The sequence below is a fragment of the Carassius carassius genome, chromosome 45 (genome assembly GCF_963082965.1).
Source record: "Carassius carassius chromosome 45, fCarCar2.1, whole genome shotgun sequence".
Taxonomy (NCBI): Eukaryota; Metazoa; Chordata; class Actinopteri; order Cypriniformes; family Cyprinidae; genus Carassius; species Carassius carassius.
In genome coordinates, this window is record NC_081799.1 from 17,512,320 (window position 1) to 17,539,567 (window position 27,248).

General features: G+C 37.4%; 1 protein-coding gene across 2 annotated transcripts in view; it reads left to right on the forward strand.

Annotated features, from left to right (window-relative positions):
- The window catches only part of ppm1e (protein phosphatase, Mg2+/Mn2+ dependent, 1E), a 51,902-nt gene that overhangs the window by 16,900 nt on the left and 7,754 nt on the right, over positions 1 to 27,248 (forward strand). For both annotated transcript variants that reach the window (XM_059538597.1, XM_059538598.1), the window contains exon 2: positions 22,058 to 22,179. In XM_059538597.1, the coding sequence (XP_059394580.1) occupies positions 22,058 to 22,179 (122 nt within the window). The remainder of the gene's footprint in view (positions 1 to 22,057; positions 22,180 to 27,248) is intronic.

Below are 27,248 nucleotides of genomic sequence, written 5' to 3' on the forward strand. Positions count from 1 at the left end.
GTAATATTTGTCAATAACCAGTATGGTACCAATATATCTTGCATCCCTATAGCTTAATCAGCAGAGCTATGTTTTCATAACGACTTTCTGTTGAAAGCTTTCGCACGGTTGTTTTTCTTTTCTGTAATTTTGTGAAGTGAAGTGACATTCAGCCAAGTATGGTGACCCATTCTGAGAATTTGTGCTCTGCATTTAACCCATCCGAAATGCACACACACAGAGCAGTGAACACACACTGTGAGCACACACCCGGAGCAGTGGGCAGCCATTTATGCTGCGGCGGCCGGGGAGCAGTTGGGGGTTCGATGCCTTGCTCAAGGGCACCTAAGTCGTGGTATTGAAGGTGGAGAGAGAACTGTACATGCACTCCCCCCACCTACAATTCCTGCAGGCCCGAGACTCGAACCCACAACCCTTCGATTGGGAGTCAGACTCTCTAACCATTAGGCCACGACTTCCCTTTTGTTGTGTCTTCCATACTGTTTCTCCAGCCTTTCCAACTCAGTTCTTGACGTCATCGTGACCTCCGCGACCCGGGGGAAACACTGAAGCAGAAAACCACATTGGTCCTATTTTGAATTGCACACCTGTGGTTCTTCTTTACCCTGTTTGTCGTGCATAGTGAGTAAGACGTTTTAGACACGGAAATAGAGATGAGGCACCAAAGCTTTTCATATGGCATTTCACAACACTGACAAGAAAAAAGCACACAGTGACAGCGTGGCCCTCTCCGAGTCGCAGGGAACTATTAGCTGACTGGAGATGCTGCATCGGTCCGCCTCTGCAGTGGCGTTCAGTTGTCAGCGTTGGGAGAGTGTACCGCGTGAGAGCTGAGTCATAATAAGCAGTGTGCTGACGAGCAGAGCCACCCCAAAGATCCACGACTAGCCACTGTGTTGCAGGCAAATGCCTCGATGTTCCCCACTCTCTGCTAAAGCTCTGAGTCATCTGTGAATAATTTGGACCACCACGGGGCCTGGATTCTGACTCATCACTCTAAACCAGGGTTTTTGGGGGGCTTCTTAGAGTGGGATAACTATAAAGAAAAGCCTAGGCTTTGGAAGAGGAAATGGAAAGCAGCCTCTTGTCCATGTCGCATGCAATCTTGACCTTGTTTGGAGCTGTGTTACGTATGAAGTTACGTGTACTCATTAGCCTTGAGAGGAAGAGGCTTTGTTGATGGATGCTTTATTATTTTTCCTGTAGATACGTTGTGAATGTGCAGGTTTTTCCTAAGACGATCTTACTGCTCAAAACAACAGATCTGCCAGCTGGTGGATTACATAATCCAGTCTTTGGTCTTAAGGCCACTTATGTCGCTCTCTCATGACTGTTAGTTTGGCTAATTTGACTTGCATCACAAAAATGAAAGCAAAAAAAAAAAAAATATATATATATATATATTTTTTTTTTTTGCTTTATATTACATTTGAAAGTTATATAAAACTTAACATAAAATGTCCTTCTATATTTACTCACCCCATGCTTGGTGCACAAAAGGTGAATCTTTGAAGAAATATCTTTTGAAAATGAATGAGCACTTAGGCTGTCAAGCTTGAAAACAAAAAAGTATCTTGCATTAACTACTATTGTGTTCATGGTTTTATTTGGCTTTTTTTTGTGTTTGATTTATTTACAATTGATTTATTCATGAATTGAACTAATTTGGTTCTCAAGTTCAACTCATGAATTTAAATCTTCAGGGATTCATTCATGCTGGTTAACATTGGTTATCCAACTGGAGATGACGACTTTATAATGCCTAATAACTTTTAAGTTTATTATATTTACACAAAACTGTCACATGGATTCATTCAGAAGCTTATATAAACACTACTATTCAAAAGTGGTAGGTAAATAATTTTTTTTACTTTTTTTTATAAGTTTCTCATGTTCGCAAAGGCATCAATCAAAAATACAGTAAAATGGTAATATTGTGAAATATTATTAGAATAAACATTTTTAATTTAATTTTAAAAGCAATTTATTCCTATGACGACAAAGCTGAATTTTCAGCAGCCATTACTCCAGTCTTCAGTGTCACATGATCCTTCAGAAATCAAGAGCCTTTTCATACAAAGCCCCTAAGCTATGGAATGTGCTTCCTCTGCCCGTCAGAAATGCACCAACGTTGGGTGATTTTAAAAAGTTGATTAAGTCACATTTATTCAAGACTGTCTTTCTCTAATGAATTGTTGTATTGCTTTTGATGTTTTGTTTTATTTTATTTATTACTTTATTACTGTAGCGCTTTGGGTTTAAGAAAAGCACATTACAAATAAAATGTATTATTATTATTATTATTCTGATATGCAGATTTTTGGTACTCAGGAATCTTTTTTTTTTTTTTTTTACATCTCTGCTTACAGGGGTCATATGATGCAATTTCAATATTTTCTTTCTCTTAGGAGTGTTACAAGCTCTTGGTGCACAAAGAAGACCTGTAAAGTGGCAAAGACTAAAGTCTCAAATCCAAAGAGATATTCTTTCAAAGTTCAAAGTTAAGACTCTGCCACGCCCCCTTAAAACGGCTCATTCAAACACACCCCCACATGTCTATGTCACGATGTGGAAATATTTGTGTAATGCCGCTCAAATGTTCACGCAATGAAAGAAGACGTGGTTTCAGTAACCGCAGTTAGTATTGAAGCAGTCATGTCAGGGAGATGCTGTGTGTATCTAGGCGAAAGCAAAAGCACTTTATTTGGCCTTCTGAAAGTAGATGCATTTAGGAACCTTTAAGATTACTTACAACAGAACAGCAATGCATTTTATGAACGACTGTTTCGTGAACCTAGGAGAGGTGGTAATTCTGACTTTGCTAAGACAATCTGGTGCTTTTTTTTTAAGCTTGAAAGCCCGTCTGTCTTCATTTTCATTTTATTGAAAAGCGTGGTCAGGATTTACTGGAAAAAAAAACAAAAAGATCTTTTATGTTCCCCAGAAGAAAGACAGAAATTTGGAACAACATGAGGGTAAGTAAGTGATTCATTTTTGTGTGAACTGTTCCTTTAAACATGAGTGGCAGTTTGTCAGACTGCTTCTATCAGAGTAAAGCCAATTTGTCAATCTTCTCTGTTTACAAGGACAGGTATCAGTGCCAGAAACTCTGTCTGTGCAGTGCGATATGCATGCTGAACACACACACACAGTGATTTGACTCTTCCTGTGGCATCAGCAGTGATGCTTTCGACCAGTCAGCTTCCCTCTTTTTCCACCTGGGAAGAAGGAATGCATCAGCGACATGAACGATGTGCTTTCCTCTCTGTTTTTGTGTTTTATTGAGGGAGAGGGGAGCAATAATAGGATAAATGGTTAACTCAGGACACCCCCACTCAAAAACAAACATCAAAACACTCAAACCCTAAATGTACAAAAAGAAATTCAGTTAATTTAGAAGCAGACTGCGGTATGGCCTAGTTCAGTGAACCAAATCCACAACGTTATCACTGATTTACCTGAAATTCAGAGTGAGGTCAAAATGCCCTGTATACTAAAAAGGAACTGCCTGTTCCAAAAAGATACATTTCATTATGCTAGTTTCTAAGAGTGAACAAACTGCAGTCAACTCTGACCTGAGCAACTACCACACAGTGCCTCTAAATAATTGTCTCCGGTGTGTAATTAGTCCTGAGGGTAGACTCTCAAGAAAATAATTGCATACTTGATTTGGGCTAAAATATAACACACATGGTAATTGAACCTTGTAATATGGGTTTACAGCTCTTTAGATATATGCATTACTCTTGAAGTGCACATCTGATATTAAAACTATGGCTTTTTTTGGTATGCAAACATTATAGCTGGTATATGTGCTGTTTCTGTATTTTTAACGAGTTTATCAAGTGAGATTCAAAACCTAGTGACTTGGCTTGATGTCTTCTTCCTAGTAGGCAGCTTCCCTCACAGGCATTCTCAATTAAATAAACATGATATTTCCACACAAATCATTCACTTATAAGGAATAAGTGACTGATTTGAGTGGAAATATCATGTCACAGAAATAATGTGCGGGTGGCTCAATTCACATTTGATTCCATTAGAGTCTAAGAGAGCAAAATAACAAAAAAAAAAAATATTTTGTCAAATTAAATTTTCAGATGAGCACTCCACTGGTGTAATTTCACTTAGAAATTAGTCAATTTCACAAATAATTTTAAAGATTTGTCAAGCAACACATTGAATTAAAGTAAAATTTTGAAGTAGAAAAACTGAATTAGTTTTTTCTTGTAAAGTGTAGCTACTTTAATAAATCTTATTTAGTTATAACTTGGAATTTACAACTTTTTAATTTACAGCTATTTTTACAGTGTACTATTTTATTAATTTGCATTAGAACTTTTCTCTTGCCTCTTCCTTATATTTTGTATATATACAAAAAAATTGTCATTACAGATGTAGATACAATATTTACATAAACATTGCAGATACAAAAACAGATCAGATTTAAAGTCATATCTAAAGATTTTAAGATTTAACGTTTCTTCTTGTACTGAAGTGCAGTTTTAATATACAGTGCATAAAATAAGTATTGAACACATCACCATTTTTCTCAGTAAATATATTTCTAAAGGTGCTGTTAACATGAATTTTTTACCAGATGTCAGTAACAACCCAAGTATTCCATACATAGAAATAAAAACAAATAAGTTCAGAAATTAAGTTATTATGTGTAATAAAAAGGAATTACCCAGTGAAAAAGAATTGAACACGCTTAATTTTCACACTGAAATGTATTCAATACTTTGTACAAAAGCCTTTGTTGGTAATGACAGCTTTAAGACGCCTCCTGTATGGCAGTGGCGGCTCGTGGGTTTTAATAGAGGAGGCACACTAATTGTATTGGTCTGGGATCCCTGACAATTATTATTATTCTTATTTGCCACTTAAAAATGAATTTTTGGTTGCTTTTAGTCAGAAATGTAAAGAAAACAACACATATACAACAAGATAATATAATTTCATTTACCTGACCTATCACTTGAGGCAAACATCCATCCCTTCTTAAAAGCTGTCTGTTGTGCTATTTAATTAAGCCGACTGCTGTGGCCTATATCCAGCTTAGGCGTGTTGTCCCTTTTTTTTATTTGTATAAAATTATTATTTATAAATAATAATTATATTTTATTCAGTATCACTACTCATCTTCAGTACTTGACACTTTATAGCGCAGCATGAGACGTTCAAACTAATATCACGTAATTTACGTCTCTATGATGATTGGTTGATATGCGGAGGGAGGATAGCCTCCCCTGCGAGGTTTCTTTTCTCAACCCTCCTCAGCGCTGAAAGTGAACACTCAATGCGGATTGACTATTGCTGATTTTTACCAGCGGAGGCATGAGCGCTCAGTTCTCCCCTGGCCTCCCCCTCCCCTTCTGTATAAACTAGCGGTTGTAATTACATCAGCAGATTTGGCATATTCGCAATAGAAAAGCAGCGCTTTCCAACTTCATTGACGTTATGTAGACGGTGGGCCGAGGGGAGATTTCGTGTTTTCAAACGATCTGTGGTGAGGGATATCCCAGTTTTTTATACTTAACCGCTATGCTTTTCGACAAAGCAAATAAAAATTGTTGCCATTCACACACTTTGTCCATTACTAAAATATCGATAACTTTCTGCAGGTTATTTTCCCGGCGAATGGAGCAAGCAGTTATGTGCGGGGTCCGACCTGCATGCCGTATTGGTTGCCTTCATCCAATAGCGTGTGTGGAAAGTGTCGGTGCTGGTGACGCGTTTGTGAACACAGATTTAAGATTGCATTATTTAAGATAAGAACTATTTTACCTAATTTTGCTACATATTCAGTTTGACACAAAATGAGAATGTAGAGGTTACTTTATCCATTTGTACAGTTTTTATTTTATGTAACCACCTTTGGTCATACGATGTCTTGCTCATCATGCCTGCATTTATTTGCTCGAAAATACAGAAACAAAAATGCAACATTGTGATTATATTATTACAATTTAAAATAATTGATTTTCAATTTATTATACCTTTAAATTATCATTAATTTTCTGTGATGCAAAGCTGAATTTTTAGGATCATTATCACATGATCCTTCAGAAATCATTCTAATATGATGATTCATTATCAAAGTTGGAAACAGTTCTGCTGCTTAATATTTTTTCCATAACACGTGATACTTTAATACTTTGATGAACAAAAAGTAAAAAAAAAAAAGTCATGTTTTTAAAATAGAAATATTTTGTAACAACAATATACACTAATAATACACTAATACAGTGGTTCCCAAACTTTTCCATTCCACGACCCACCTAGACAAGTGTAATCTATTTCATGACCCACCACAATATTTGAGGAAAAAAAAAGGTTGATATTACTTTAAGCCTAATCTTACTTAAAAGTTTGATGACAGAAATGAAGTATTTAAGAAAAAAAACCTTTTTATTTTAGAGTAGGCCTACACCTGAAAAAAAATCACTATTAATATTTAAGTTTTAATTTTTGTTTACAGACTTTAGAATATGTAGTGTCCATAAAAACGTTAAACAGGCTCACTCCAGTGAACTGTAATCTGCGCTGCTGTGTTTTGTTGCAGAAAATGCATTCACGATCCTTCCGTGTGTGTCGGTGAGAACGGAGCACAATCCAACACTTTTTTTAGAAAAAGCATAAGAAGCAAAGCAGAACTATCTAAAACTGTTTGGAGATTAAAATAATTGTGAAATAGGTAAAAAATAATAATAAACATGTGTCTCGTTTTAAATAAACAAAAAAAAAAAAAAACTGGATGACATTAAGTTCAGGCAGAAATTTATTTTAGCAATGGTTAAATTAATGTTCAGCAATATCTTCAAAAGATTTCTGAACTTTGGCAAATTTTTCTCTAAAAAGAGATGATACGTCAAGGAGTATTGCATTATTTTTTTGTGCATTTTGTTATGTGGAAATGTTTAAATCTTGTAGTGTTACAATTAACCCTGCGTTTGTGCACTGCTCACCCTGTACATGTGAAATGCTTTTTACAAACCGTTTCCCGAACGAAAAAAGTGCACAGAGCTCAAACGGACGATAGAAATGAATGAACATGGCCTACCTGAAACCGTTTTCGTAACATTTGTTTTCTGGTGTATGCAATCTCATGCGGAATATAGTGTATTGAAGTGAGCAAGTTTTTCTCTTTTAATAATGCGGACCGATTGAACCTTTTAATGACATTGCTCTGAGACCTTCACTGTTATTACAACTCGTGCGCGCCCGCGCTTCAAAACACGCAAAGCACGTGGACTTAATTGCAATTCGAAAATCACACTAAGGATATTGCAGTCCTTATTAATGTTGGTGGGCTATATCATTGTGACGAGTGGGTTCCCGGTTCCCGCCTCCTCCTTCCCGTGATTGAGAAGTTTTTAATGTGTTAGACTGGTGCCGAAGCCTGGGAGGAAGGAGGGACGCGGTGCCGAAGATCCCTCGGCACTGAGGTGAATCCGCAGTGCCATCGAGCAGGGCGAAGGAGGATGCTCGAGGCGGTGGGCTGGAGTGAGTTGCCGGGGAGACGGACGCTCCTCTTTTGTATCCTTCCGATCTCCTCCGTGGTTCTCGAGACTGGTGAGTCGAGCAGGTGTCGCTCAATTCCAATCACTCCACCGGCCTCGCACCGTTCCCACTCGTCACTTTCGTGCAGCCCTAGACTGAACTGTGTGTGTGTGTGTCATTGAAACGCAAATTTAGCTGCAGCCAAGTGACTTTGTGCGACCCACCTTGTTCCATTCTGTGACCCACAAGTGGGTCGCGACCCACAGTTTGAAAACCCCTGCACTAATATATAATATACACTAGTAACTTGGGGTCGGTCATTTTATTTATTTCTTTTTTTAAATAAAATCAATACTTTTATTCAGCAAGGATATGTTAACTTGATAAAGTGATAGTAAAGAAGATTTATATTATTAGAATTTTTTTTTATATTGTATAAATGCAGTTCTTTTTAACCTTTTATTCATCAAATATATTAGACAGCAGAACTGTTTCCAACACTCATAATAAATCAGAATATTAGAATGATTTCTAAATGATCATGTGATAGACTGGATGTAACATGAAACTGAAGGCTGGAGTAATGATGCTGTAAATTCAGCTTTGCATCACAGGAATAAATTATTTTAAGTATATTCAAATAGAAACTATTATTTTAAAGTTATTATAATATTTCACAAGATTACTGTTTTTCTGTATTTTTGATCAAATAAATGCAGGCTTGATGAGCAGAAGATACTTCTTTCAAAAACATTAAAAATAGTAATGTTTACACACTTTTGACCTGTACTTTACAGTGCAGAACGGACAGTAGTACACAGTTAAGATAGTATGGTTTACAGTAATATAAATCAAATATATATAAGAGCAGAATAGATACAGTATGAACAACATGTACAGATATGTGCAGTGTAGTTGCAGTAACAACATAAGATTAGTACAAAAAACTAGATTAAATTTGTTGGCAAACTTTTAAGTTGGCTTGAAAAAGCCTAGCCCGAAATTTCAGGCAATACAGTTCGATAGATAAAGAAAGAAAAATTAAGTAGAAAGAAAGAAAGAATAGATAAAAGAAAAAAATAACACATCCGTCGGGCAGGCTATCAGGCTGCAGTACACAGAAGGAGTCTTGAGTGCATGCCAGACATTCCTCCTCCTGTAAATCATGGCTGGAAGATGGTAGGAGATTTCTACGGAGTGGACTGGATGACACTTCCACCAGCTCCACAGGCCATACTGGAACTTCTGCACTGCTCATGTAAAAAAACGAATTGTGTTAAGGGTAGACGCACATGTAAACTGCATGAGCTGCCATGTACAAACCTCTGTCAGTGTGTAAACTGTGAAAATAAGTCACTTGAAGATGATTAGGGCACATGTGTGTACACATGTGAGAAGTAAATTTGCATGACATGTTTATGCACATTATAACTCTGCTCTGTTTGATAGTCTATGTTCTTTGATAGTTACCGTATACTTATAAACTTATTTCTTTTGCATGCGGTTTATGTTCTTTGATTGTTATAATCTTATTTTTATTACATACAGTTCTAACTAAGGTTAGAGCTCTTAGCTCTCCGGTTGAAATATTGATTAGAATATTAGAATGATCCTTTAACGTTATGTAAGATGTAACTGATAATTTAATATAGGTCTTAAACATTAACATGTTCATGTTTGCCTTGAGTTTTTGGCGAACTTTTGCAAAACGGTCTGAGGTAATTATCCGCCAACATACAGTGGAGCTGTAGTCTATGTGAGTTGGACGAAGTGTTACCGTGAGAATGGAATGTTTACACCAAATCAAATATGTAATCGCATGATGCTAGCTACTGCCAGTTGTTAAATAGGATATTCTCAAAGGCTCTGGCTACTGCTAGTTCGCCAGCTGAAACGTTACCCTACTTAAAACGACACTAACGAGATGCTTACACACGTTTGAAGAACACAGTGTACAAAACAAACATTTTATATAGATATCATATTCTAATTAAATGAACACTTACAATCACACAAATAATGTCCTTGATATCAATGCCCTGCTGCTCGCTCGTGTCTGATAGCTAAATCATCCGTGTAACAGCTGTTCTAAATAAGCTACATCTGATTGGTTAATAATAAAATAATCCCATGTCAGTATCTTGCCGCGCTATTCGCTCAACTAATATAGTAGGAAACCGCGTTTGCCTGCATATTTATAGTTCGTGCATTATGATTTTGGGGAAAATGTGCAATAAAGGGGAGTGGCAACACTTTTCATATCGTTGAGAATAAAACAACCGTCCCAACTTTACAAATCCAGGTTCTCCCTCCATGGGGATCATCCATTTCAAAAAGTAAAGCAGATACGGACCCTCGGCCCACCGTCTAATGGTGTTACAGCTGTGAAATTACTAACAAAAAATACACATTCTGAGACATGAACTGAAATTAATTTTAACATTAAATAACATGAAATAGTCTTCAAATACTGACAAATTTTGGGGTGATGTGCAGTGCTATTTGACCTCCAAACATGGTTTGAATTATGGCATTCAAAGAGTACAATTTTGGTCTCATCTGACCAGACTACCTTCTCCAGTTATTTCAGAGGCTTGTCTAAATGTTGTGCAGCAAACTTTAAAAAAACTTCAACATGCTTTTTCTTCAGCAATAGAGACTTGCGTGGTGAGAGTGTAAACAGGCTAAGGCGGTCAAGTGCATTATTTATTGTATTCTTTTAAACAGTTGTTTCTGCTAATTCCAGGTCTTTCTACAATGATCATTGACTATTGGACAACTCTTCTGATAATTCTTTTCACTCCTCTGTAGGGATGGGACGATAACCGGTTTTATTGATAACCGTGATAAAATGTGCTGAAGGTTAGTAATATCGTTTAAAAATGAATTATCATTAAAACCGTGTTTGATTATCGCGGTTTTAATAACTCACTATTAAATCATGTGCAGCCAGCAACAGTCTGACGCAAGCGCAGCGCACAATGTTTTTTTTGTTTTTTTTCGAGAAGGAATGGCGAAAGTCAGTGACTTTTCTATGCTTTTCTATGCTTCTACACTTTTCATTGTAAGGAAGGAAATGCCACAGAATTTAATCTTTCTTTAAATTAAGTGCATAGAGTTGCTTGTTTTATTAGTTGTTTGTTGATTATTAAATATAAAACTTGCTGAAATGTTTTCAGTGTGAGCATCAACTATTTTTGAACACTTTCATCTCGTTTCAACAAAACCGTGATAATATTGATAATCGTGATAATTTTAGTCACTATAATCATGATATTAAATTTTCATACCGTCCCATCCCTACTCCTCTGTCAAAAATCTTGCAAGGGGAACCTGGTCGTGACCGGTTTATGGTGAAATTATGTTCTTTCCACTTCCAGATCATTGCCCCAACTGTGCTTACTGGAACATTCAGAAGTATATTAATCCTTCTTCTAACCAATGCCATCAGTATGTTTTTCAACAATAAGTTTGCGAAGGTCTTGAGAAAGCTCTGCTTGTTGGTCATGAGACACCTTTTTACAGGCTATCAGTTGGGACTGAACCAATTAATATTAATTAATAATATTAGGCAGGATTGCTTTCTAATTACTGATAGATTACTGCTGGTCAGTAATTTATTGAACCTACACATAGGAGCCTGAGAAAAATGCTCATTTTAGAAGAGAATTTCACATGGCACTTAGAGGCTTTCCATTGATGTATGGTTTGTTATGATCGTACAATATAAAGCTGAGATACTATTTAAATATATAGAATCTGAGGGTGCAAAAAAAATCTAAATATTGAGAAAATCACCTTTTAAGTTTTCCAAATGAAGACTATAGCCATGCATATTACTAAACAGAAATTAAGTTTTGAAATATTTATGCTAGGAAATCAACTAAATATGTTCATGGAACATGATCTTCACTTAATGTCCTAATGATTTTTGGCATAAAAGAAAAATGTATCATTTTGACCCATTCGGTTAATTTTGGACTTGCTACAAATATACTTTTGGTACTTAAGACTGGTTTTGTAGTCCAGGGTCACATATATGCATGATTAAACATGACTGTGTACCGTAAATGTATTTTTACAAGTTCAGCTGAATGAACTGTTTTAACTGCATTCCAGAGATCTGAACACACCCAAACAATGACATTATCTGGAACAAGAACTGTCTTGCAGATGGTCTTTGTGTAGATGTTTGTGTACTACTTATATAAACCATTTCTAGGTTGATCGTGTCAAATGTTGTTGTTTCTGATCAGGTCAACATGACGACGATGACTCAACCAGTGCCATGAGTTGGCTGTTTGTCTGACCAATTGGACATGGGGAAGTGTTTGAGAATTATTTTTGCCGAGGCTAGTGGAGCAGAATTTACATAGTTTATCTTAAGTACATTAGTGTGATTGCACTCTGCTATACAGTCCAAATGCAGTTCCAACAGGGCATGATGATATGATTTTTTCCCAGGCAATGCAGTCTCTGTGCTTTCATTTGTGGAAACTCTAATTTGATTGCTTTCTAGATCAGTGACGATGACCCCAAGGGCAGTTCTGAGCATCTCGCTTCCAAAGTCGTGGCCTTGCACTCGCTCGTGATGTCTCCTTGCATAACTCTTAATCAGCAGAGGCGTATTGGGTAATAATCTCCAAGCCGCTGATTAATTCCTTTTCAGGAATGTCCGAAATTAACAATCGCGACGGAAGCGCCAGCTGCTTCCCGAGACATCCCGGGTTGTCTTTGCCAGTCATCAGGCAAATAGAGCTGGAAAATAGTGCAAATGGTAATCTCTGGATTATAGTGTTAATCCTGGGCTGGAAAACAATAGGGCTAGAGGTTCTGTTTGTGCCCTGAAATGAGGCTGGCTGGCTGGCTGTCTTGCAGGTGATTTGGAGTGAACCCAGTGTAATTTTGCATTTGCTTGGATCAGGGGTCTAATTTTATGCAGTTTAGGTTTTTAAAGGTACAGTAGTATGTTTGATTTTGTAGATGGTTGTAAGGAAAGAATGTTAAATCATCTGATAGCAAGGATTAGGTTCCTATTGGGAATTAAAGAGACCAAATAAACCAAGACATCATGCCTTGCTAATAAGATTTATTCATGAAGATGCCCTGGTATCTGGATTTAAGGTTAATTAACTGGCAGATTAATAACAGAGATGTTTGTGTTCTTTCAAGAGCCACTGGAAAATTCACATGGCTCACCTCAAGAACTGAGCATCGCCATAGTCATGGAGATGACCTTGGCACAAGCGGCTTGATTGGCTTGGGCGGAGTGTGTTCCATTGCACAGACGCCACTCTCAGTGCCCTGTAAGTGCACTTAAAGGTGTAGAGTCTCTCCAAGAGCCCTGGAGGTTTCTCCTCAGAAATTGCTCTCTGCAACCTCTAAAGTTCTCCTGACAACATATTACAGGTGAAGGACACAGAAGCTCATGAGAGAGCCTCTCAACAGCAAGGAACACAGTAACAGCTGCCTATAAAGGAAACTAGGCTTTTGTCTGGCTATTTAAAGCGAATGCCCTCTATGCTTATACATTGTTCATGTTTTTGACAGGCAGTCAATTTTTTAAAAGCTAAAAGATTATACTAAGGATAAATAGCACAACTGTAGTTGACGTATATTTTTCAGTATCAGTTTTTTGGTGACGTCTTTAGATGACCTTGTCTTATCAATGGAAGTGGCCCAAAATACAGTCTTCTAAGGGTGGGTGGAATCAATTTTCAGTGGATATGGAATACTGGATGCTGTGGAATATAAATTTGAGTGGCAATACAGAAGAAGAGAAAAAAGTTTTGGTCAGAAGGTAGGCCTGTGCATCATTGTCACTATAGCCTAAATGACCGTCCTCCTTGGCTCAACTAGGTCATCTGCTCTCAAATAGACTTGCACATTTTCATTTCATAGCCCACATCGCTCACCTTATTTATCCTTCAGATTTTCAAGCATCCACACACTGCCAGCTCGAGACCTCATTTGACTATTATACAAAAAAATAAACCATTTACAATGATTAAACTCAACATGAATGCTTGACAAAATTGATTTTGTTTCTGAAAAACTGGGAATGTTTCATAGATACATTCATTTTTAATACATGTTTATATTTTTATTTTTATAATCAATTATTAGTTTTTCGTATTTATAAATATTTAATTGTAGTTTTTTATTTATGTTATGTTTTTGTTTTGAAAAACAATATTTTTATGTTTATACAATTAATAATTATAATTTTAAAAATCTGATTTCAGTTTATGTTTATATATTATAATATATTTTATGTATTTTTAAATTTCCTAATTTATGGTTGAAAATATTGAACATTGCTTTACATAAACTGTAATTTGTAATAAATAGAATACATTTTAATGACAAATCTACAAATATATCTTACATTTTCAGAATAAAAAAAAAAAGTTAAAAATAATTAATAGCTATCTCTCATCAACCAAATCAGACGGATATCAGTATGGAAAAAGGTGTATTACCAAGTGAAAGTTCATCCCAACTCAAACCCTGCTTTCCATAATCCAAACCGAGATTTGTTTGGCAAATGCATTGTAGGGAAAAGCAAATATTCCAGAGGGAATGTATGACTCAAAAAGCATCCGGTAATATCCCACCTTGCAGGAAACTGCAAAATAGAACTGTGTGATTGAGAGCTGTGCGTTAAACGGTAGCTTCATTAGATGATCAGACGTTGTCAAGTGTTTGATCAGGCCTCATTAACATCCTGGGTACCACACATTCAAAGATCTTCAATGACCACATTACGCCCTCTGCCTAATAGCACCTAGCAACAGATTGTATACGGTATATGGTGCAATAACTCGAAATGGCATTTGGCTAACCTCTTTAAGTTTTGTATTTGCTAGTTTATAGCTTTTTAGGTTGTGATTTTATACGGACCACAGTGTCATTTCATCTGCGTTATGGCATTGTACAATCAGCATAACGATTAAGAACAAGCATTTAGTTCTGAGCAATGACCTAAACAGACCTAATGTGCTGCTGGATAGAATAGAATTAGACTAGATGAGATATTATATATATATATATATATATATATATATATATATATATATATATATATATATATATATATATATATATATATATATATCTCACAGTTATATGTTTGTTTATGGTTTTATCATGATGCAGGTAAGATTATGCAACTTTATTTAGACATTGGGCTGCTTTCTTAGTAGATGCTTATTGGGAAATACATACAGTTTTTGTAAAAAAAATAAAAAATAAATTGTACAATCAGTGCCATGAAAAATTATGAGATGCAAAACATATCATCTGTCCTAACATGCTTTTTAAGGTTTAGTCAGCTGTTTTTTTTTTTTTTTTTTTTTTTTAGCCCTAACCTCCTGTTTGCTGTACTTTTCTCTCACTCATTTTTTTTGTTTGTCTACTGTTTGATATTTTTATTTATCTAGAATCTCACTCAGTGATAGTGACTTTAATTTTGTTTTTATGCTTCACATGCTTGCAGGATTTTTCATTCTCCCTAGAGCGTTTGAGCCTCCCTGCTAGGTGTCGAAGTGAGGAAGGTAGGCGTTGTATTATTATGTCACAGCCTCGAGCCTCCACTGGCAACAGTCCAGCATGGGTTTCAGGCCACTGTGTTCTTGCACCATTGGAGACTCGGACGTAGAGCCGCCTTCCCAGAGAGATATGATGCCCAGATGGCATGGCGACCACGTCTGTGGACAGTTTGAAGGGCTGATGGCCTAGATTCCAACAGAAGTGCGCTCAAGTCTTTTAGTCCTGTGGTCCAGTTAACACTGGAGAGCGAGAACACGAGGGCAAGCATCTTTAAGTAGTCAACCCCTTATCTACAATCTTTTCTCTTTACAAAATAATTATTGAATTTGTTCAAATTTGTAACTCTTACTATTTAATGGGATAGTTCACCCAAAAATGAATATTCTGTCATTAATTACTCACCCTTCCAAAACCATAAGACCTTTGTTCATCTTGGGCACACAAATTAAGAAATTTTCTATGAAATCCAAGAGTTTTCTGACCCTCAGAAAGGCTCAGAAAGGTAGTTTAGACATCATAGTCCAAGTGGCTCAACTGTAATTTTGCGTTGGAATCTATGCAGGTTGAGAAAGCTCTCGGATTTCATTAAAAATATCTTAATTTGTGTTCCAAAGATGAACAAAGGTCTTACGGGTTTGGAACGACATGAGGGTGAGTAATTAATGACAAAATTTTCATTTTATGGTGAACTATCCCTTTAAGAACTTTGGGAACATTCTAGAATCATTGTGTTTCATTGGGTTTCTTCAACGAATACTACAAGGAACAACACTTCTAGAACAAATTCCTTCAGCTGACGAACGATAAAACCATTAACAGCCAATTGGAGTCCACCCCAATTTAAAGAGCTTCCACATTTAAAGCAGCAGATAAAAAACATGCAGCATGCACTTATAATAAACAGAATGTTATGGTGGATGCTAATATAGTTATTGTTACATTGATCGTTCTTGGTGTGAACAGGCAGTGAAAAGATCTAGCTCTCCTTCAGTAATTTATTCATTGCTGTAATTAATGGCATGGACATAATTGTACTAATTTCAATTTTCTGTACACCCCTCAGATCAAAGCCTCCAGAAATTATGATAGATGAAACAGTCCGTGACATTTAGAAGTGAACGCCGCTTGTCTGGGCCTTAGAAACTGCCGTAAAAAGATTTCATAGCGAGGATGCTCTCTGAGGTCCAGTAACGCTGTTACCTGAGATAACACTGACTTCCTGTGACATCAGAAAGCAGCCTTTTTTGATAAAGCCCTATTTCTTTCTTTATCTTCATGTCTCATTTTCTGTCCCTCTTCTATTTAGCTCTTACTCACTTTGTTGGTAAAGGTATGCAAAGCTTTTCAACCTGTGCGACGTCAGCATGCAGGCCAAAGGAAGAGAGTATGAAAAGCGTGGGTTAGCGCGATGTGTGGGCGCGATGACGCCATCGCTCTCTTTTATCTCTCTCCCTCCCTTTCCAAAAGCGTGACGCTGAGGCGCTATACTGAGCAGGAAAGGAATGATGGGAAAAGTGGGGTTTTCATCAAGGTCCTTGACCCAGAACACTAGTCTTTATTTAGGCATGCTGTTGTGTGCGTTTGTGTGTGTGTGTGTGTGTGCAGGGGAGGATGGTGGGTGTAATAGAGAGATTGAGAGGGAGAGTGATGGACAGGAAGAGGATTTAGTTTGGTGTTAATCCTGCATGCTGCTATTAATAACCCTTGAGTCATCTACACACACACACACACACACACACACACACACATTCCAACTTATCAACAAGCACCCACAAACTAATTTTCACCCACCAGCTCTTCTTATGAACTGGTGAACATGGTATATTGGGTTAAACATGGTATATTCCGCACTTCGTACTCATAAAAGAAGTAAAAAGTTTATTATTTGTTCACCCTCACATTGGTCCAAACACATCTGACTTGCTTTCTTCAGTGGAATATAATGTATGGGGACTAGGACTGTAAGGCTCTAAAATGACAAAAAAGAAAATACCATAAATGTAGTTTATGTCTTGTATGCTCTTCTGAAGTCATGTGATAGCTTTGTGTGAGGAACAGACAATAAGCCACATGGACCATTATTATGATTTATTTATGGTTATTTTTAGGTGCTTGAGTGCTTCAGTCCCCATTTACATTTTTTATATAAAAAAGTGTGCCCTCAGAAACTTTCACACATATGAGTTTGAACAGCATGAAGATGAGTAGACATTGACATAATTTTGCATTTTATATCTCCTTAATATTCATTTTAGGCATTCTTAACACAATTTACTCTTAATGACAAATGATGCTTCATTATGGCAGTACATCACCACCATGGATCACAATAGAACAGACACTTATGACTAAACTGAACTGCAGTCTCAGAGGAGAAGCTGTGTGCGAAAAGGAAAATCCTCTCCTACAGACACACACACATACACAAGTGATGTTGAGTGTTAGGGGGATCTTACAAAGTCAAGGATAGTTGAAAGTTAATGTAAGAGTAGAAACCCCCTTGAGAGCCTTGTGTAAGTGTGTGTGGGTGACATGTTTTTGCAGTAGTAGGTTGGGTAGAACGTGCATGCTAAGCCACACTTCAACAAAGGCTTTTCTAGACACATACAATACTATTTCCATCTGCTAAAAATGCATATCATCTAGATTTGCTGAAATAACGACTGTTTTCACACAAGTTTCCCTCTCTATGCCATTGGTTCAACAGGATGATAGCCCCGCCCCAAATGCTCACTATTGTTAGAGCCAGTATTGCAGTTTTTCAGGTTATTTCCATATATTAAAAACATTATTTTGTCTAGTTGAATCTCAAAGTCTTACAAAACAGATTTGCTAATGAAAGTTTCCCTCCCTATGCCATTGGTTGAACAGATAGCCCCGCCCCAAAAGTATGCCATGTGTTGAGCCCGTGTCATTATCACAGCTTTCACACCTTTTTACAATATTTTGTAGTTGTCTTTATATATGTAGTTGTATATACATTTATATCTATATAACTAATATTTTTAGTACTTATTATCCATTTTAATTAAAGCAATAAGGCACTTGAGAGCTTACAAACAAGCCCTTTAAAATATAACACCCTTTTGTACCTTGCTTAATTATTGTATTATAAGAGGATTCTGTATGTGTGTGGAGGTTCAATTATGTCCCTTGTCATGATTACTGCATTTATATGATATGCAAGTCCAGCAGCAGTGAGTAGCTTTGTGTGTGTGTGTGTGTGTGTGTGTGTGTGTGTTTGTGCGTGCGCAAAGCATCATTTCTCTCCTGACATGAAGTGTGACTATATAGTGTTAGCCACGCTGAGCCTTCATTTCTCCGAATGACGTCAAAGCAAGGCTCCCCGACACACATCCCTGCTTCTCCCACTTTCATGCGCTCTTTTTTTTTATTCATTTTTTTTATAATACCCTTCTGCTGTATAGTCACATTTATGTTCTGTAACCAGGATAATCTGTTAAATACAAGCAATATGAGTGCAGATCCACTTCTATTTATGCTTAATTTCCGTTCACAGTCTCTTTGGCAACAAATAAGCCTGCTGTGAGATCTTAGTAGCCTACTATAGAGACGTCACTTTGTGCCGTGCTTTGAAGTCTGGGGATAAAGAAAGCAGCGTGTATGTATTTTTTGCAACTTGGTTGAGAGGACAAAAATGGCTCTTCTCTAATCCTCATTTCTTAGCATGTCTCTGACTCCTCTGAGCTGCAAAAGAAACGGGCGTCTCCCATTGGCTCACCTTAGCTGTGGCCGAGAGCCTCAGCCAATCAGAGCTCCCCACCTCGGCACCCCCTCCCCCTCAGGTAGTGACGGCTGCGTGCGTGTGTGCAGGAGAAAGAAGGAGACAGAGAGCTGAAGCATTTCTATGAATGGAAATGCGGAGGAGGATCCCAGAATGTGATGGCAATTGGCATGTCATTTCTCTGTCTTTCTGTCTTCGTCCCCTCCTCAGGCCATCAGTTCCTCCCCCATCTCAATGACACTTTTCACTCCTATCTTTTCATCTTTCTGCCATTGTGGACACTGATGCACACTGCTGTCCCTGTGACACGGATGATGTCCCTGTGACACGGATGATGTCTAAGACTCCCAGTGTTAGGATCTGATTCATACATCAAAGTTAGTTAGACATCGTGAGTGGATGGATGAATTAACGGACGGACGGACAGATATATAGATGAACTAATATCTAGATGGATATTGAACAGAATAATGGATGGATGGATAGATAGATGAACAGATATCTAGATGGATATCGATGGATATGGTCAGACAGACAGACAGATAGAGAGAGAGAGAGATGGATTGATGGATGGATGGACAGATAGATAGATGAACCGATGTCTAGATGGATATTGAACAGAATAATGAATGGATAGATAGACGAACATATCTAGATGGATATTGATGAATATGGTCAGACAGACGGCCAGACAGATAGATCGATGAACCAATATTTAGATTGATAATGAACAGAATAATTATAGATGGATGGATGGATGGAAGGACGGACAGACAGACAGATTGATAGATGAACCGATGTCTAGATGGATATTGAACATAATAATAGATGGATGGATGGATAGATAGATGAACAGATATCTAGATGGATCTCGATGAATATATTCAGATAGATAGATAGATGAACCAATATCTAGATGGATATTGAACAGAATATTGGATGGCTGGATGGATGGATGGATAGATAGATAGATAGATCCAAACATTATACAAAATGTAAAGTATAAATAATTATGTAATGGGTCAATGGATAATGAATAATGTGAACTCTCTTTCATCCCTTCTTCATGCTGAGTGAACTGACAATTTGAGGTTTGGTAGAAGCTGTTAGCTGTTAGTTTGTAACCTCCTTCTCATCTCTCTGCTGGATCTTTCATTTGGAGCAGACCGTCATTGAGTCGTCCTTGAGAACGTTCCACTTTCCGCCCTCCCGTCTGCTGGGCTGGTATTCCAGCCTCTCGTACTCACTGTGTGTGTGTGTGAAGCAGTTAGAGATTGCTCTGATTTCTAATATCTAACGTGTGTCCTGGCCTGAGGGCGGATAGTGGCTGTTTGCCTCACTACAACATCACTCACCACGGCAACCTGTCGTCATGGGGCGTCCCACGTTGTGCAGCATGACACTGCTGTCAGGATTGTCATGGTTATACAGGCGAATCAGCTGTCTGTGTCAGCCTTACATTGCTATGACCACCAGAGTGGAGGCATTTTAAATCATTGTAAAGATTTTTATTCATAATGCCTTATGTCATTTTTGGTCATGTTTTCTTGACTAATGCTTGAATAATGCAGCTCTGGGGTGGTCAATTTATATTCTACATTTTAAAGGTTTAACCAGGAATATGTTAGTATTATAATGGTATAGTGGTTAAAATTTATAATACATTATGAATATATTAATTTGACTAGAAACACCAGAAACTAAATGTAAAGCACCGTTCCAGTTGGGCAGGACTTCAACATTGAGGAAAAAAGTGTCACCCCAAAACCTTCAGAAAATCAAATATTTAGATTTAGAATTAAATCAAATCCATTGTCTTTATGATCTTCATCATTTCTTCTGGCTTCTCTTATGCAAAACTTTCATATCAGTTTTAATTCATTACAGACAGTCGGGGCATAATAAATGTTTTTGGGATTAGGACATCACATTATTGAATGGCTCCGTTATCCTCTCCCATCAGGCCACAGCTGAAGCTATTAATTCAACAGAATGTTGGCAAATGCCGCTGAAGCCCTTTACAGATAGAGGGAGATGGGAATGGCACATTGACACTGTCCAAGACACACGTTTTGAAGATTTTGGAGGCATATTTATTCACTGAGATAAATTATTTCCGTGCCAGATAATTGTTCCTTGCCACAGTTGGAACACCAATTATGTGTTTGCGTTTTTCATGTTTTATTTATTTAATGGACAAGCATTAATGAAACCCCCTTTTTTTCTGGATTTGCTATGACATATTTACACGCACCGTTGAAAAATGTGGGATCAGTGAGAATTTAAATAAATGAATACTTTGTTTAGCAATGATGCATTAAATTTATAAATAGTGACAGGAAAGACATTTATATTTCTTGAACACCAGATTAAGAATAAATGAGATTATTAAAGGAAAAAGGTAATTGTAAATTGTGTTATTTCAGAATATTAGTGTTTCAAACTTTGTGTGGTTTGCAGTGATATTACAACTTCAAAAACCAGCTAGACAAAGGTCTTAAAATTTGCAATTATTTATATATTCTTGTAATCTACCCAAACAATGAGCAGTATTCGTCATATCATAATGTCAAAATGCCGTATAAACATAGGATTTCTGGTCCTTATCTTACAATTCATTGTCAGTCATTTAATGGGGGGATCCCTGTTCTGTTCAGATGAGAATTCCACAATCTCTTATGAAATCCTCTTATGAGGATGACGGGGCTTGTCTTTAAGTGTCGGCTCTTGATTTCATAATGTGCAGTTGTGTTTATTTTCAGCGATCCAACGGGGTCTCTGCTCTCAGAGCGGCAGAGTGCTGAAGTGGATTTGGGTCATGCTAGTTTTAGAGTGCCTCTCCTTGCTCACTCAATCCATCAGAGCGACAAGCCCTAAAAGGATATTCACATCAGTAGTTAAAAAGCCAGGCTTTAACACTTACAGTTCAGCTTTCTACCCTTGTTCCATACCATAAGCCTTTTTAAAGGAATAGCTCACCCTTACAAGAAAAAAGTCTGTTGGCAAAGAGGTTTTTGATGCACAGTGATCATAAGAACATATTCAGCTGGAATATCTTTGGTCGTTTTCTCTGTTTTGACCTGTACATATTGCTTTTACCTCCTACTCATCATCTTACGGTTAAACTAGCGCTCACTCTGGTGCTGAAAAAAGAAAAATTGAATCAAATACGTACAGTGCTCCTTTGCATAATGTTTCCGTGATCTACTCGGCAGATGTTTTAAAGCATTCTCTCTCTCATCATCTCTTTTACAGCAATTGCCCTTTTTCCTTGGCTGCAGGCCTGGCCCGTGGTACAGCAGACAGTATCCTGCAAAGCGATCTCTCCATGTACTATCTCAACAAGAGTGTGGAGGATGGCACAGACACGCTGCCTCGTAAGTGCCCTATAAAAACCACACAGCACAAACGTAACTTGCACTGTGAAGTCTTATTTTTAAACGAGACAAGCCTAGCGTAGATTCATTGTGGTCATTCTTGACACTCGTGAGCCATCGGAAGTCACACAGTGCCAGTGAATGAGTTGGATCTTGCTATCGAGTAGAGATCTCATGATATTTGATCCAAATGTAGGGCATTCTGCACAGTTTTAAGCCTCCTATTCAACTGCAAATTTAGGTCACTTACCAACTTAACGGTGGCCTGAATTGCTTTCTTATCTTTCTATATTCGAATTGAAATGGCAAAGGAATCTGAGGTGGGAACGGCTGCTAATGTGCCACAGTTTTGGCTGGTTTAGAAAGGAGCCGGTCTAATGGAGCTTGAAAGATCAATTCATATTTGACACCTCTTTTAGTTATGATATCATGTCTGATCTGATTCATTTCCCCCTTCTCTTCAGATGACTCTTACTGTAGCGATAACTGTAAACTGCCACATGACAGTATATTACAATCTTTATGGAGAACAGATGTTGCCTGACATGCAAATGATGATGTGCATTATGTTAGTATCATATTGGTCTTTGGCCTATATTGAATTCTTTTTTTTTTTATTCTGTATTGGCCATTATTGCATATTTAATTGTACATGACTATTTCCTTTATTTTTACATTTAGATTACATTTGATGTCATGTAATTTAAATGTAATCTTTTAAAGTAATATAGCAAATATACATTAAACAGTTTATACTCTGCATTATGACATGAATGAAATTTACTTGTATTATATTTCTAATTTATTTAGACAATATACTGTAAATCTTTTACGTCAACCATAACATGAAATTAATTATCATTATAATATATAATTATGAAATACATCAATAAAATAGATATTACAATTCTATACTCTGTCTAAAATATCTTCAGACCAATTTATTTTATTTTATTAATCTTATAAAAAATATACAAATGTTTATTATTCGTAATATTTATTTTTATTAAACTATTAAAATATATTACCATATCAAAATTCATAACATTACATTTATTTACCAAAAAGTATAAAAGTTTAACATGTATGTTATTTTTATATTGTAATATTTCATACCGCTGTATATATTTATATATTTTCGATTTATATTGACAAAATAGTATAGAATTTTGATATATGTTATTAATGTCATTTTAACATCTTATCCTGCTACAGTGAACGGAAATGTAGTTTGGTTTGCCCTGCACCCACACAGATTACAGTTCTGCTCCTGTTAGTAGGAAAATTATACATTTAATTTTTAGTTGTGACCGACAGCAATTTGTTTCCGCTATAATTCTTTAATAGACATACAACTCTGGAAGAAAATTCAGTTTCTCTACTGGTAATTTCAACATTGCGGTGGTGTCCATGTGCACTGATCTCATAAATACATTCCGGCAAGTCATGAAGGCTGCAATAATTCTCTGTGGTTCACATCCAACTATTGCCGTCATGAGTTAGCACAGACATTCACATAGCACGCTGATCCCAGACACTTTCCTGAGTGGACGGTAGGTTTATAAAGCCAGATGGACTGCAATCTGTGTTGAGTTTAAGAACTGTTCAAAAATACGTCAGAGCACGAGAACTCCACTTGAGCCGAGTCTGGTTTTCCTCAGCCAGGAGAGTTGATAAAGGGTTTCATGTACAGTCCTTTAAACAGGCCTACATGACGTGACCCATTCCAGCATCAAAGAGTATGTTTGGTGTAAGTCGTAGCATTGGAAACGACTGACATCAGAACAATGGGCGGCAGACAGACGTCTGCTCAGGGCAAAGGCAGTACATACTGTTCACCAGCTCAGCCCTGAGATGGCAGATTAAATTTAGACTGTGTGCCCACGGAGACAAGACAGAGAGAGAGAGAGAGAGAGCATCTAAAAGACTAAGGGAAGAGAAAAGAGCATGTAATGTCTGCTTTTACAACCATCAAACAATCTGAAAGGCCCCTTCGTCCACACAATGCTAAAATACATCTGTTAAAAGCAGTACTGAGGGGGACTGATAGACAAAGACAAAAATGTAGCCTTTGGAAAATACGCCATAAATGGAGGCATAAAAAACAGACACTTCATTAGGCAAATCTGGGACTTTGCCATAGGTTTCGGCATGCAAACTCTTTCAGCAACATTTTACAAGCTTGAGAAACAAATATCTTGCTTGCCGATAATACTTTTAAAAGGTTTTATACACCTAAGGTTTTATGTTTTTCAAACCTGTCTGAATTTCTATCTTTCTTCTTTTTGCAATAGAACACAAAAAGATGTTTTGAAGGATGTAAATGCTGCATTAATACACGTGCATATCAAATTAGAATGTTGTGGGGAAGTTCATTTATTTAAGTTATTCGACTCAAATTGTGAAACTTGTGTATTAAATAAATTCATTGCACACAAAGTAGTTTAAGTCTTTGGTTCTTTTAATTGTGATGATTTTGGCTCACATTTTACAAAAACCCACCAATTCACTCAATAAATAAATCTCAATAAATTAGAATATGGTGACATGCCAATCAGCTAATCAACTCAAAAAACCTGCAAAGGATTCCTGAGTCTTCAAAATGGTCTCTCAGTTTGGTTCACTAGGCTACACAATCATGAGGAAGACTGCTGGTCTGACAGTTGTCCAGAAGACAATCATTGACACTCTTCACAAGGAGGGTAAGCCACAAACCTTCATTGCCAAAGAAGCTGGCTGTTCACAGGGTGCGGTATCTAAGCATGTTAACAAAGTTTATTGGAAGGAAAAAGTGTGGAAAAAAAATATGCACAACCAACAGAGAGAACCACAGCCTTATGAGGATTGTCAAACAAAATCGATTCAAGAATTTGAGTGTACTTAAAGAATGGACTGAGGCTGGGATCAAGGCACACAGACGTGTCAAGGAATTTGGCTACCGTTGTCGTCTTCCTCTTGTTAAGCCACTCCTGAACCACAGACATCATCAGAGTGGTCTTACCTGGGCTAAGGAGAAGAACTGGACTGTTGCCCAGTGGTCCAAACCTTTTAGATGGGAGCAAGTTTTGTATTTTGTATGAGAAAGGGTGGAGAAGCTCATAGCCCAAGTTGCTTGAAGTCCAGAATTAAGTTTCCACAGTCTGTGATGTTTTGGGGTGCAATGTCATCTGCTGGTGTTGGTCCATTGTGTTTTTAAAAAGTCACTGCACCCGTTTACCAAGAAATTTTGGAGCACTTCATGCTTCCTTCTGCTGACCAGCTTTTAAAAGATGCTGATTTAATTTTCCAGCAGGATTTAGCACCTGCCCACACTGCCAAAAGCACCAAAAGTTGGTTAAATGACCATGGTGTTGGTGTGCTTGCCTGGCCAGCAAACTCACCAGACCTGAACCCCTTAGAGAATCTTTGGGGTATTGTCAAGAGGAAAATGAGAAACAAGAGACCGAAAAATGCAGATGAGCTGAAGACCACTGTCAAAGAAAACTGGGCTTAAATATATCTCAGCAGTGCCACAAACTGATCACCTCCATGCCACGGTGAATTGAGACAATAATTAAATCAAAAGGAGCCCCTAACAAGTATTGAGTAGATGTACAGTAAATGAACATACTTTCCACAAGGCCAAAAATTCACTAAAAATATTTATGAAGTAGTCAAATTTTTTTAGATGAATTGGTGGGTTTTTGTTAAATGTGAGCCAAAATCATCACAATTAAAAGAATCAAAGACTTAAACTACTTCAGTATGTGTGCATTTAATACATGAGTTTTACAATTTGACTTTATAACTTTCCACAACATTCTAATTTATTGAGATGCACCGGTATATTTGTCCAGACATGATGTGTTTTGATCTGCCAGAATGTGGGTTTGGAACAACATGAATGAATGATAAAAATGTATGATTTTTAAGTAAACTATCGCTTTAATAGGCACCTTTCTGTAATTAAAACAAAAAAACAGTTGGGTTAGTTGTCCAAATTCTTCATATCATTTTCTGAAAAGCTTTGAGGATGTAAAGAGCAGCATATAGATCACTTGTGCTTCAGCGAGTTCGATGAGATGTTCACAGAATGCAGGAATGTCAGTTTTAGTCCATAGAGACCAGAGCTGGAACAATCCCATCATCATTAACCAGTCACCTCCTCTCTCTCTTTCTCAGTTAGCAGATGGCCTCTTTTGCCCACTGTCCTCAATTCCGCTTCCACTGTGCATTTAAAGGATCACTTCACCCATTTGCATTTAGCTTTGTATTGTTAGAAACCCAGTCATATATTATAATGATCATGGATTTTTCCTTTGTTTTTCCCTGAGATGGGAGAAATAAGGATTTAATTGTTTTACTTCCTGCTTATTATGACGTAAAAATCGTCATTTTGCATCATAACAAGCAGGAAGTCAAAATTCATTGAAAAGTGTAGAGACTACAGACACTAGCTTATTATTATTCCAGGGGGTGGGACCCACTCACCCTACAGGCCTATTACAGATCAGTGGGTGGGACTAAACTTACAGAAACGAAAATGAAAATCCACCATATTGTTTGGAAGCTATGTAGCTAAGCTAACAAGCGCTTATGGAGTCAGATTTACGAGAATGGCTGGAGGAACAACTCATTATTTGGAAGAAGAGGATTTTCAAAGTCTGTTGCTCGAAACAGATGTTCGTGGCTATCTATACGAGCCACAATATAGCGCAGAGGAGGAACCGGAGGCGGCGGCTGCAGCCGAGGCCGGAGACCTGCCTGTCGCATCCTAGGAGCCCGGGCGTGCTCGAGCTGGTGCGGACTGGTGGTGCCTGTGCTCTCGTTGTGCGCCTACGGACACAGAGCTCGAGTCCGTCTGCTGAAAGAATTTGAAAGATGCCAATTTCTCCTCGAAGAAATATCTGAGGCAGACAAGGACACGGATGTTTGCGTTGTGAACCATCCTAGTTTCGCCCCGCATATGGACAGAGGCGTCCTGGAGACATATTTCAGAATTCCGAAGGTAAACTGGAAACGCCAGCTGAAGCCTGCAGGGACAAATGGACGTCTAACTGTAAAATAAGTGTTTCAATTTAATTTATTAT